Here is a 12789-nt window from a genome sequence, read left to right on the forward strand (position 1 = left end):
CCATTATGACCTGTTCTCATCAACACTTGTATAAACATATTCAGGCACTAAAAGCTGATGCCAGGAGTGATGAATATAGGCTGGTAAATTCTAATGTGATACCTTTTTTAATCCCTCCCTTACGAAGTAGGATTGACTGCAAAAGTTTACATAAGCAAGATCATATAAACCTTAAGTATTATGTTCATTGTAAAGAAAACAGTAAGAGATGAGGACATGCATGGAAATTATAGAGGAAACCAACTCAAAACAGGTGCCAGAAAGAGTAAAAAAAAAAATGTTGGACAATTCAGCACACGAGGCTAATCATCTAAATGTGCCTAAGTTTACAGTTGAATCAGTTAGCTGAAAGAACTGGGAAATGTGGCTATCTACTAAAACGCAAGTTTTGTTTTGGTTTATTCATAACTTCCTTTTTCCTTTTTTACAGTATTTGTTGGAAACTTCATAAAATGTTTTTAGACTAGACAGGAAATGTAGGCTATAGGTTAGATAGTTTTGTTCAGTTAATGCTGCAAAATAGATAAAAACGTGGTTACAGTACAAGGTGTCCAAATCATAGTGTTTGAAATTATTGGCTAGATTTTAGGTTTGCCTTTACATGAGATACTCAAAATTCTTCCTTTTAGTTGACAATACAAAGCCCAACAGTAAAACAGGATGTGTGGTGCTTGCCACATAGCAAGCTTCATGGAAATTGAGACTCTGCTTCACCTGTGTGCATGCATGTTTCTGAAGAAATTGAATCTTTGTAGGCTTGCTGAAAAATGAGAAAAGTTTAACTGAAAGAAAGCAAAAATTTAACTGAAGATTGCGTGAACATATTTTTTTAATAAGAATATCAGGATGCTTTTAGGAGAGTTGGAAAATTCAGGCATATTTATTAGTTGATTTGCTATCATAGTTTGGACAGTTATAGTTTGGATAGTTTATCAAGGGTTGGACTCGATGATCTCTGAGGTCCCTTCCAACCTAGCCTATTCTATGATTCTATGACTATCCAAGTGAACAAACAGTAATTTAAAAATTTTTTCCTCAAAATAAGTAATCTTAATAGGTGCAGTGGCCTATTGTATTATCTGACACTTACAAGGAGAATTGAAAACACATACTGAGGGAGAACAAAGACCACAGGAAACTCATGAATGAGCATAGGTTCTTCAGGTTCTTCAGCTGTGTTTTTGAGATAATGCCATGAAAATAAGGCATCCAGCAACCCTGTGCTAAGTAACAGCATTGTACACCATAATTGTCTTTAAAATGTGACACAGAAATTGTTAAGTTCATGCTTGCATAATTCATTACTACTTTAGATGGAAAAAGAAAGGAACTGTGTGACTGCCAGATGGTGTGGGACTGCAGACTTTGCTCCAGTAGAAGATTGTGGTTGCCCATAAAACCAGAACCTGGGTGCAGCTACAATGCTAAGGATGCAAGATGCAAGAGCAGGCTACATCAGGCTACATTATATAATGTTGAGGGGAAACCATTCTGGCTATTCAATTTTAGTTTTGAGAGTTTAAGTGTATAATATGAAGATTATATGAATCTGTTTGGAAGAGGTAGGAATTGTTTGCTTTTGCCACAATTTATCTCAAAATTCCCAGGTCTGATCACCTCATCACAGGTTAATTGTGTATACACCCACATAAAATAACATACACAAGATGGTGATTTAAATTTCCTATCTCATTACAATATACCAGATCTGTTATAAGTGTAGTAAACAACCTTTCCTCATGGATATTAAATTTAAATGTTTAAAGCTGTTTCAGGCCATAGCTCATTTGTGACTGTCAGGGTTCTGGGGAAGCTATACTGCTCAATGTTTTCATTCTTTCCTACGAATAATTGCCTTTATTTCTGATTTTTTAAAAAAGGCTTTCAATTGAATGAGTGAGTTTTAAATCACTGTTTCTTGCCTACTTTCAACTTATTGCTAGGTGATTTTTCTGGAACAGACAAGTAGCAATGAAATGTGTGCCTTTTTGTGATAGTGTTGATCTTAAAACTAACATTTTTTAAAAAATTGAATATTCGATTAAAGGTTTTGGCCTTCTGGTTATTTGAATCCCCTCCTTCTCTCTCCCCCTCACCTCCCTTTTTTTCTTCTTTTTCAGTAATGAATGCAGGTCTAAAAGCATAGAGTAGTGAGAAGAACAATGAACTTCCATAAGCTATCTCCACATGAAGAACAGTAAGACTTAGAGGTACAGGAATTATTTTATGGAATACAGACATCCAGGTTTAGGCCTTTGTATTTGCATCACTTAGGAATAAAATTAAAATTATTTCCTTAATTCTGGTGTAGCAGAGGCAGCAATTCACCAGTTCTTTTCATCACAGTGAAGAGGGAGTGTATGCAGCTATGTGCATATGCATGTTCTTTGGCTTTGAATTGTTTTGGGTTTTTTTAACTTCGTCTTAGTAGTCTTGCCCGGGTCAAATTTTAATGGCAATGGACAGAATTTTTTTGAGTCTACATTGGGCAAGAAATGCTATAGGATGAATTACAGAAATTTGAGATATTTCTGTCAGTGTATAAGCGTTTGTAGAAATACCAGAATTGGAGAAAGGTGCCATAATATAATATCATCAGTACTAAAAAGATAGACGTTACTGTTACTATGTTTTTATTATATTATTATGGTGGTTTTTTTTCTGGTTCAGATACAGTAGTTACCTAGTCCCCCAATCTAGCAGTTTTCTTTTCTGGACTTAATTGTCTCATATTTCCCAGTGCTTTAAACTCCTTCTGTAAAACAGTGAGAGTGCTTATATGTAGATACTGGTTTTTTACTGTTTAATTTACTATAGATCTGTGTATGCTTCCCAGCTTTGGTGCCTTAGCTTATTCATTTCCTATTCATATGAATGACTGGATTTCAGGCCCTAGAGGAAGAGTCCTGTGTTTCTCATACATTGTGGGTAATGCTCATTCTGTCACTTCTTCGTAATTTCCTCATGGTGCTAATTGTAGCAGTGGTTTCTAAGGTTATCTAGATTTGAGATAGCTCTGGGTACTTCTGTTTAGAATATCCTGAAGTACAACACAGCCACACTTCAATGCCTTGAAGTGCTGCTGAGCCCCCAGTTTGGCCTCGGTGTTCAGAATTTAAAACCTCAAAATTCCTTTTTGAGTAATTTTTTGAGTTGTCAAAGTGATGGCACAGCCACCACCTCTTTTTGCTGGCATGCATTGTGTCTCAGAATCTGTTTTTGTCCATCACTATGAATACCTCATCCTTGACAAGCCCAAGTAGCAAGGGGCTTGTACTAAAACAGTACTTACTTGTATTGCTTGTACTAAAACAATACTCAGGCGCACAGGCTAAACATTTCTCTGACCATCCACCATGAAAAACTCTTGGCATTCTTGGAACAAGCTTCATAGATCACGTGAGAAACCACATCCTTCATCAGTTTTCTGAGGTTATGGGAAAAAAAGAACTTATTTCCTAACTTTGCTATACCAATGTGGTATCAAATACATAAGCACTTGCACTAGAATTTTATTTTAGACATAAAATATTGTACTTGTGCCATCTCATGTTTTCTTTATCTCCTGCTTTAAGAAGTGTGAATGTAGTGTTGTGATTCTTCATCTAATATTCATGTATGCAGTCTTTTTCTTGGATTTAAGCTGTATCTGTTTTGCAGCACTGGTTAGCATAGTTACTTAGGCTACATTTATAACACATGGGAAGAATTAAGAAACAGTTATGGCAGTGAAACTTTTGCTGTATTTAGTTTTGCAGTACATTGCCACTCCTGAATTCTTCTGTAGGTTTAGAAGAAAGAGATTCTCCAGCTACTGGTCTGAAATATCCATTACACCAGAGTTTAGCTGGTAATTCCAAGTCAGTCTAATAAAATACCATAGAAGAACAGTCTTTTCTAAACACTGAATAAAGAGACCACTCTGTCAGAGAAGGAATATGAAATAACTGGGTGTCTGAATCACTGTGACAGTGCTTCTGGTTAGATTAAGATCTGTGGCAATCAAGACAGGGCATGATGTATACAGAAACAGCTACTGGGTGCTTAGACTGAGCAATACTCCTGGCAATGCTTCATTCACTGTTGAATTGGAGCCATGCTTGAGGAAGAAGGAGGAGCCCTAAAATGTCTGTACACAGTTCTTAAAACACTTCAACAAATACATAGAAGTCAAATACTGGAGCATTTGAAGACAGAAAATGAGGCAGGCATTCTTTGATGAGCCTGGAAACACTGTGGGGCTATAGTTAATGAACTTCAGTTCTGGCAGGCTGGGAAAAATGTTCAGATCGAGAAAAAAGAGACCTTTATGCACTACAATCTTGCTTCAAGTTGCCATGAGATTTATACGGCAGTCTCCTTTTAATAGCAAGACAATTTCAATTTTTTCTGTTAGCAACAGATTTTTGGTTTTTGTAGCTTTCTAGAACTTTAGTCTTTCTGTGCATGTGCAATCATCTTCTCATTGAATGTTAAGAAATTAAAAGGCTAAGTCTTTTAAAGTTAGAGATTGGAGATACAGGTATACAAATATACACTATGATATACTGGGTGTAAAGGAAGTGGGTCTCTTTTGGATTTCTTGCATGCTGTTATTTTGTTGGGTTTTTTTGTTTTTCTTTTATTTTTAAAACAATAAAAGATATTTTTTCCTCTAGACTTGAAATGGGGGGTAACTTTCTATGTATTGTGTGTAACCGTTCTGTGCATTTTCAGATGGTAAGAGGACATGGTAGATGCTTAGAGTGAGCAATACTCCTAGTAATGCCATTCTAGTAAAGGGATGAAGTATTTTTTGTACTTTGTACTTACTGTATAATTAGTTAACACAAGTTTTATCTGATGATAGTCTCTTGTTTAGAAGAAAGGCTTTAAATTAACTAAGTGTGCACAGCACATGCAATAATGTCTACCAATAGAATTCTCCAGAACTTGTAGACTCAGTGGAGTCAGTAAGAGTGTTGCTACTATTTTCTGCCCTTTTTGAGAGCTGGCAATGAGGAATAATGTTCGATTTGGTTCACTCTGTTGTCTTGTTTTCCAGTAGGTGTTTGCTGAAAAGCTTCCATTTTGGACTGAAGGGTAGCCTTCTTGGAAACTAGCTGCTATAATTGTTAAGTCCTAAGTCAGCACCATAGTGCCTATATTTAGCAGACCTCTTAGAGATCTTCCTATTTCTGTATACATCAGTCATTTTACTCTGAATCCTACTGAAACTTGCATGACCATGTCTGAAGGCAAGTAAGTATGGTTCCTGCCAATTTCTTTTTGTCTTGTTTAAATTGATGCTTTATTAAATGTCAGATAAATCTGACTATGTATGTAGGCTTCCAGGAATACCCAAGGTCAATCTTAGAATCATAGGCTAGAGTTGGAAGGGAGCTTAAAGATTTTCTAGTTCTGTCCCCCCTGCATGGGCAGGGACACCTTCCACTAGAGCAGTTTGCTGAAGGCCCCATCCAACCTGGCCTTGAACACTGCCAATTAATTTGTGAAGTACCATTCCTCCAAAAGAACAACAACAGAATATAGAGGGCTACTTCTGCTGGGACAGAATTCAGTGCTTCACTCAACATGTCCAATTTCCTTTTCTCTGGCTATTATCACTGTGACAAAAACATAGAGCTGGTATTGGGTATTATTTTGAAAACAACCACTTTTTAAACTCTGAATGGAGTCTAGCTTATGCAATGAGGTCTTTGTGCAAACTTTGCTTACTTAAAAATCTTTTTTGCACTGCTGGGTTTGACTGTGTACCTGATGAAGAACATTCACAGAAGGGAACACCAGCAAGCAAAAGTACCTTTATTGTCTTACCACATCTTTGCTACTCAGGTAGGATACAGGTTTTACTCTCTTAAATGTATGGGTTTTTTTTTTTTCAAACTTATTTCTGATAAGCAAGGGCTTCTGCAAAGCTGAATGTAATGTATGACAGATTCTGAGAGCTGAGGCAGTTTTACCTTTGTAAAGACTGTTTAATTCATGTTTGAGCTTTGTCATGACAGAGTAACTAAGTAAGCAAATGCTGTGTAACCTCAAATGTGGTGAAGGGTTTGCACTCTATCAACTCATTTTTCTGTTCCAAAATCCTTCAGATTTACAATTACATGCTTAATCTGTGTAAAGAGCAGAGACAAGTCAAAGAAAAAAACCCAAAATAGCTTTATTGCAAGAAAAGTGTTGTCTTACTAATACAAATCTTCAAACAAAACTTTTTTACTCACAAGTATTTAACAAAAAATGTACAAAGTTTCTTTTTCTTTTCAAAATCCCCAAAGTCAACAACAGAAAGTAAGAGTCACTGAGTATAAACATATATCTTTGGTCAGCATCAATATGCAGCTGGATCGATTCTGGAGTCAGCGTATGCTTCAGCTATTTGCACATGAGATTCTTCTACAGACTAGTTACAAATGCCAGCTGTTGATAAAAGAACCATTGAGATGCATGCTTAACATATATTGGTGCAACATTTAAAAAAAACACTAAAGTAAACTAAATGTCAACTCATTGTACCAACACCCTTCTTACAAAATAAGCTATGATAAAATGAGGCATATGGTGTGTAACTACGGTATTAATGAAACTTCTAACAAGTGGATTTCAAATACACATTTTCCTTGTCTGTGCTGCATCACTTATTTGCTCATATGGCAGTCCTGATACAGCTCCTAGTTTCTAGTAAATGCACCGTTAATTCAAGACAGCACCAAACAGTATAAAACATTACACGTTCCCTTTAGAGAGACATTTTCTTCAGCTGCCTAAAGTAATGTAAATTTGTAGAGAATGAGGTGTGGTTGCATGTGTGGTTCCTTGAGGTTATTGGAAGTACAGTACAGTTTGGTTCTGCAATTCTAATGGTATCAAAAGCAGTCAAGGTATTTTGCTACAGTGGTTGTGCCACTTCTTCCATTATTTTATGTGGCTGATTGAGAATGTAATTCTATTGACCTGCTGTGAAATATGATCTCTGCAGAGACTGATACTGTAATTCTTGTCGAAGACTCTTTTACTCATTTTTTTTCTTTTTTGAATACTAAAGGTTTTGCAAGAGTACTTCATAATATCCAGAAGATGTAATACAGTGCTTTCAGCTCTGATACATTTAAAAATTACTTATATACTATCCAGATGATTGGCCCAAATACAAAAGGAAACATCTTTCAAATCTATTTTTTTGTATTAAGAAAGTACCTCTAAAATGCTGTATTTCGAATTTATAAATCTAAAGAAAACCAAGCAAGTTTCCCTTTTTGTTTACATAATTTTCTATTTTCTCCATATATTACTGCATTAAAAATAAATAAGCTTCTATATTTTTTTCATTAGGCACTATAGCAAAATACCCAAAGTGTTACAGACTGCTCATTTTTTTGTGCCATTTAGTGCCATATGATGACTTCTTGAACTTTAGCTTTTTAATATACTTTAAATTGAGGTTGTATAAAAGACACAGTAACCATGATTGTAATCAAAGTGTTGGCAGTGGCAGAATTTAAGTTACTGTCTTGCAAGGGTAGTTCTGCAGTCTTGGCAGGATGAAAGGAAGTAAGTCTTTCCTCCTGCCTCCCCCAGAAGTCACAGACTGTTTCAAAGCCTTTGGAAAGCAGATATGGTTGTGTGGGTAGACAGGTGAATAACAGTGACTGAGGAACTGGACTCAGCCTGAAGGGTGGCTAGTAGAGGTCTAACCATAACCTCATTCTGAGAGCTTCCCCGATCTCTCCTACAGGGTAGTTGTCCTCATTGCTGTCTTTCAGTTTCTTTATGTCCTTTTTCTTATACAGAGGAATGCTAGTGATTTCCAGTGTATGAGTTCCAGGCACTGACTTCTTAACAGTGTGCAAATAACTCAGTCCATCCCTCTGATGGATTTGAAAGATGCCATCATCATTACCATATGAAATGATGTAACGCACATGGTTGGTAAGGGGCTCAGTGGCTGGCATGAGTTCTAGGATGTGCTTCTTGTTGTCAATCCTGGAAATGCTGACTCTCATCTTTAAAGGACTATCCATGTCTAGACTTCCCAAGCTAATTTGCTCCATCTGAAGTAAAGGAGGAAAGAATGTTTAGAGCAGGAAAGAAACAGATACTCACTTGCACTGAGAGAAGAATACTATTAACAGGTTCTACATTTGTCAAAATTTCTGTGAAACAATAGTAAATCCTTGATTCTATGGCCTGATTCCATATAACACACTCTGTAAATCTTAAAGGTTTCTCACACAGGCTTTATAGGATAATTAAAGTTACAGAATCAGGTCTACAGAGAGAGATCAGATTTCAGCATCTGTTTAATTTCATGCTTGTGAAAAGTTCATGTAAGAAAAGACCCATATTTACTACTGCAGCAAAGACAGTAAGTAAGGCATGGTCTTGTCCTTATGACCATTTTAAGTGAGAAAGATTACTGAAACACACACCATGGCACTGTATGGGATTTACCTGAAACTTCTGGTAAAACTTTTAATCCTGGGGCTTCTAGAAGCAAGGAGGGTCAACATTTGGTAGTGTAACTGAAGTAAGGAGAGAACCACTGTATTGCTAGTCTTCTACAGAAAGGACTTGCATGTCACATTGTTGACTTACATCTTATTTGGACCACAGAATGGCATGTAGAAAAAGGTCCAAATCAGTCATGTGTTCTTTTTAGTTTGACCTTCAGTATCGTTAAGCTGCAGGTGTGAATCTGTCCAGAGGTGAGGCTGAGAACAGACTTAGGGCAGGAGGAATGAGTGCATTCCTACGAGAACCATCTAATAAGCAACAGCTTTTGAAAGTGCTTCTACAAAAACATATAGGTTGTGGTCTTCCTTAGGAAACATGATACTAAGTGAGGTACCTAACTTGCATGTCAAGATCTTTTTTTGCCATCAGTGATGAGGTGTTTTGGGTTTTTTTCATGTAACTTTATGGGTGGGGAACCTTTCACTTTTACTACTCAGGTAGTTCCAGACTGAGAAACTGAAAAGGTTAATGCTATTTAAAAAAAATAGAAGAAAGAGATAAAACTTATGAACAAGGTATGAAATTAATTATGCAATATAAAAATTTATTTTCAAAACTTCCATGTATTTCTACAGTGGGCTGACCACAGAATTCATCCTGGAATCCAGATGAGTGGTGGTGGTGAGGGAAAAGGGTTGTTTGTGGCAAGCATAGATGTGTGTGTGGGAATCAAACATTTAGATTTTCAGTACCAACACTATATGCTTTAAAGCAGAAATTACAGTAATAACTGGCTTCTTCAGTTACTATGCTAGTTCAAGAACTGGGTTTGATGGCATCATGCAAAGTAGTGTGTACTAAGGCTGGAGCTTCAGAATTGTTTATGTCTGTTCCCTTTTGGAAAGGAGACTTGTTTCTCCATTCTTACAATGTAAATAGTGTGGCTAGACCTCCTTACCATTTTAGTGAAGGATTTTGCTAGTTTGTGTTAGACAGCTCTTCTGCTACTGAAGGAAAATCTGTGTCCCCTGACGTATAAATTGAGTCAGTTCCCCATTACTGCAGATTTCAAGACCACAGATGATGCTACAGCACAACATTTTACTTTACAGATAAAGCAGGTAATTTAAATACAGGTACACTCTCCTAATTTTTTGAAAAAGAAACAAACAAAAAAACCCAAACAACCCCCCACCATCTTAAAGGTGTAAATAGCGGGGCTGTCCTATTATGAACATCCTATAGCTTATTTTTAGAAGCCCACAAAGTGCAGTAAGAAAAATATTAAGTCTGAAGTGTAATTCTCTAATATTCTCAGCAGTTCTGCAAATATTGGATTTAAGTTTCAGTAAGGTCATGGACTCTAGAATCCCACAGTTTCAATCAACCATAAGAGAGACTCTTAGACTAAGCTCAACTGCAAGAACATCTAGTTAGCTCTTCCAGACCAAAACATGCTGTCCACTCTCCTCCTGACAGCAGAACAGATTGCAGATATGACTGCTTTCTTAGCTGTCTGTTATTATAAGAAAACTATTTCCCGTGATTATATTTTGAGGAACCAGACCACATTTCACACTTTGAAAGATTCTTTAAAAACGTCATCCATTCATAGTCATTGATGTCTTTGTGACTGTCATAGCATTCTTGCCAGTAGAACCCAAAACAACTGAGGCAGGGAAAAAAATTTTTGCTATTGAATGTGGCTGTTAAAAAATTCCCTCCATTTACTGTAGTGCTGGGTAAAGTATCTCTGAAAATACTCCAATATACATTATAGGGCTTATTCATCCTGGTACATACAGTGGCATTAGCACTTCTCTTCTTCCTGCTGTCTTTTTTGGAATAGCCATTGAGTTTGCATTCATAACATGCTTCAGGGGACAAAGCATTCTCTTCATCAGCATCTCCATCCAGTGGCAGGTACTGACCTCTGTTAAATCCCATCCCTGAGACACAGTGGCTGTTGAATAAAAGCATCTGGTTTAGCTACTTGCATTCTTTTGAACTCCCCTGTTAAATTGCAAGTAAGTGTATGTAACCAGTACTTCAGTGCCTGTATCCCTTTCCTTTCCCTTCCCACAGCAGGAGGTCTATGCATTAATTTTCTTCAACCCAGCATGGCATACTGAGCGAAATACAACCACTGAGTGAAGGCATGCAGCTTTTAAAATTTTTGTTTATAAATTTTACAAAGAAAGAAAATAAAACCAGCCTGTCCTAAACTTTGGAACTAAAGAATGCCACCATTTTCAGGTGTCAGAACAATGCTTGTTCTGCATTGATCAGTGTGGCTGAAAACCCTCAATTATCTCAGTACAGATGGTTTACCTACCCTTACACCACAAGTCCCCATTGAGCAGGTTTGTGAAGCAGTTTTTGTGGTGATACAGGGAGAGAAAGCAGAACTGTTTTTTAGTGTGTCTTATATACTAGATTTAAACGAGTGTCATGCTGCATGTAAAGACATGTCTCTCCTTCTACTTTATGGACACAGTGTATAAAGAGAGTAGAAAGGATGACTGAGTAGCCTGTTTTTCATTTGCATCTCTGCTTTCAGTCTGACTAGGGTCCAGCTTTTGTACAGTCTTCTGAATGTGTCTTTGATGAATGGCTCTGTGCGGATACTCACCCTTGTCCAACTCTATAATAGCCAGGTGGACAGCCACAAAGATAACCACCTTCAGTGTTGGAACAACCATAACTGCAGGGGTTCTTGGCAGAAGAACACTCATTCACATCATGGCATGCACTGGAGAACTGGTCATATGAAAATCCAGATGGGCAGGCGCACTTGTAACTTCCAAGGGTGTTGTAGCAAAAAGCAGAGCCACATGTGTTTGGATTAGAGCATTCATTTTCATCTGGTAAGCAAACAAAAGAATATTGTATCTTCTAATCTGATAGACATCAGGCAAGCACAATGTAGCTAACAAATCATTACCCCGTAGAGACTTGGTTTCTGGAGAAAAAGTACATTGGTAAAGGTCCCAAACAAATATAGCTGGACTGTAAAGGTATCTTAGGAGACTTATTCTTAAACTATATTGACTCAGTTCTCCCTCTTGCTTCAAGGTATCTCTCCTGTTTTGCTTACGGTTCCTCCTCCTCCTGGCAGGAGTCCTACCAATGCTCCTACCATGCAACATCCACACCAGAGAAATGAGCTGGAACTCCATTCACACTCCAACTGTGATAGTGTTCCTTGGCACTTAGCGATGGGGAAAAGTTAGCACATACTTGCAAAGGAAACATGCACGCTCTACGAGGGGAAAGGCATCTAAATAGCCAATGAAAAAGAAAAAGAGAATGAAGTATGGTCTTCACCCTCTTGAGCTGAATTAATATACAGAGAAGATGACTCCTTCAGTCAGCATGACTGATTTAGTTCCAGGCTACACTGCAAAAAATGAGGAAAGTAGCTGGTATGGAATTTGTACAGTTGGCACGTGTTGCTTTTGATTTTACCAAGGTACTGTTTCCCTGTAGGTGTTTTCTTCTCCAGTACCATCAGTGCATGCTTTCTCATTCTTGCCTGCAGTAAATAGGAAACTCATTCTTTTGAGGATTATCTATAATATTCAGGGACTGTAGCTGGTGTGGAGTTTTGTGGGAACTGTTTGTTCCTCTCACTTCCACCCCAATCCTTTACTTTCTTTGACATTAAGGAATATTAAGTAAGGCGTGATGATGGTGGTTGGGACTTCAGAAAAATTGTCTGGTATGTAGCTTAATGTAAAATGGGTATAATATATTAATGCATATGTCTAGGATCGGGACAGTGAGATGACTATGGCAGTGCTCATAGCCACCCTGAATATGGCAACATTGGTAGACAACCACGAAAGCAAACTTGAAAAGGTAAGTACGTTATCATGTGCCTTGTGAACGGTACAGGATGGGGCTGTTTGTGTGTCTGGTTTTATTAAAAAGAAAATCCCTGTACTTCAGTTGATATGGGAATTGGCTTAGTTCATGAAACACAAAAAAGAAAGGCTGAATTGAATGAGTTAAACCTACAATAAAACTGCTAAGCTTATTAGTTTGTTCAAATTCTCTGTGCAAAGAACTAATGTTTGTCTTAGAGTATTTTGGAAATAGGAAAACAATGCTTATGTTGATATTTTTTTCTCACCTTTCACTGTAGGTGCTATACCGTAGTATCATCAAATTGCTAATGACAATGAGAGATTTTTACTGATGAAATGTGCAGTTTTTTGGGTTTTGTTTGGTTGGGTTTTTTTTCCCAGTAGAGATATTTACACTGATGCTTTCAGGTATTTAACACACATCTTTCCACCTTATAGAGATACAGATTTTTCTGAGAGAAGG

At 37.2% G+C, this 12789-nt stretch overlaps 1 protein-coding gene across 1 annotated transcript in view; it reads right to left on the minus strand.

The window, feature by feature from the left end:
• Positions 1 to 6144: 6144 nt before the first annotated feature.
• The window catches only part of FBN2 (fibrillin 2), a 144385-nt gene continuing 137740 nt past the window's right edge, over positions 6145 to 12789 (minus strand). Inside the window, exons 62-64 of the mRNA XM_071731664.1 lie at positions 11090 to 11321; positions 10261 to 10420; positions 6145 to 8054 (exon numbers count right to left, since the gene is read on the minus strand). Coding sequence (XP_071587765.1) covers positions 7683 to 8054; positions 10261 to 10420; positions 11090 to 11321 — 764 coding nt within the window. The 3' untranslated portion in view covers positions 6145 to 7682. The remainder of the gene's footprint in view (positions 8055 to 10260; positions 10421 to 11089; positions 11322 to 12789) is intronic.

The sequence above is a fragment of the Heliangelus exortis genome, chromosome Z (genome assembly GCF_036169615.1).
Source record: "Heliangelus exortis chromosome Z, bHelExo1.hap1, whole genome shotgun sequence".
NCBI lineage: Eukaryota > Metazoa > Chordata > Aves > Apodiformes > Trochilidae > Heliangelus > Heliangelus exortis.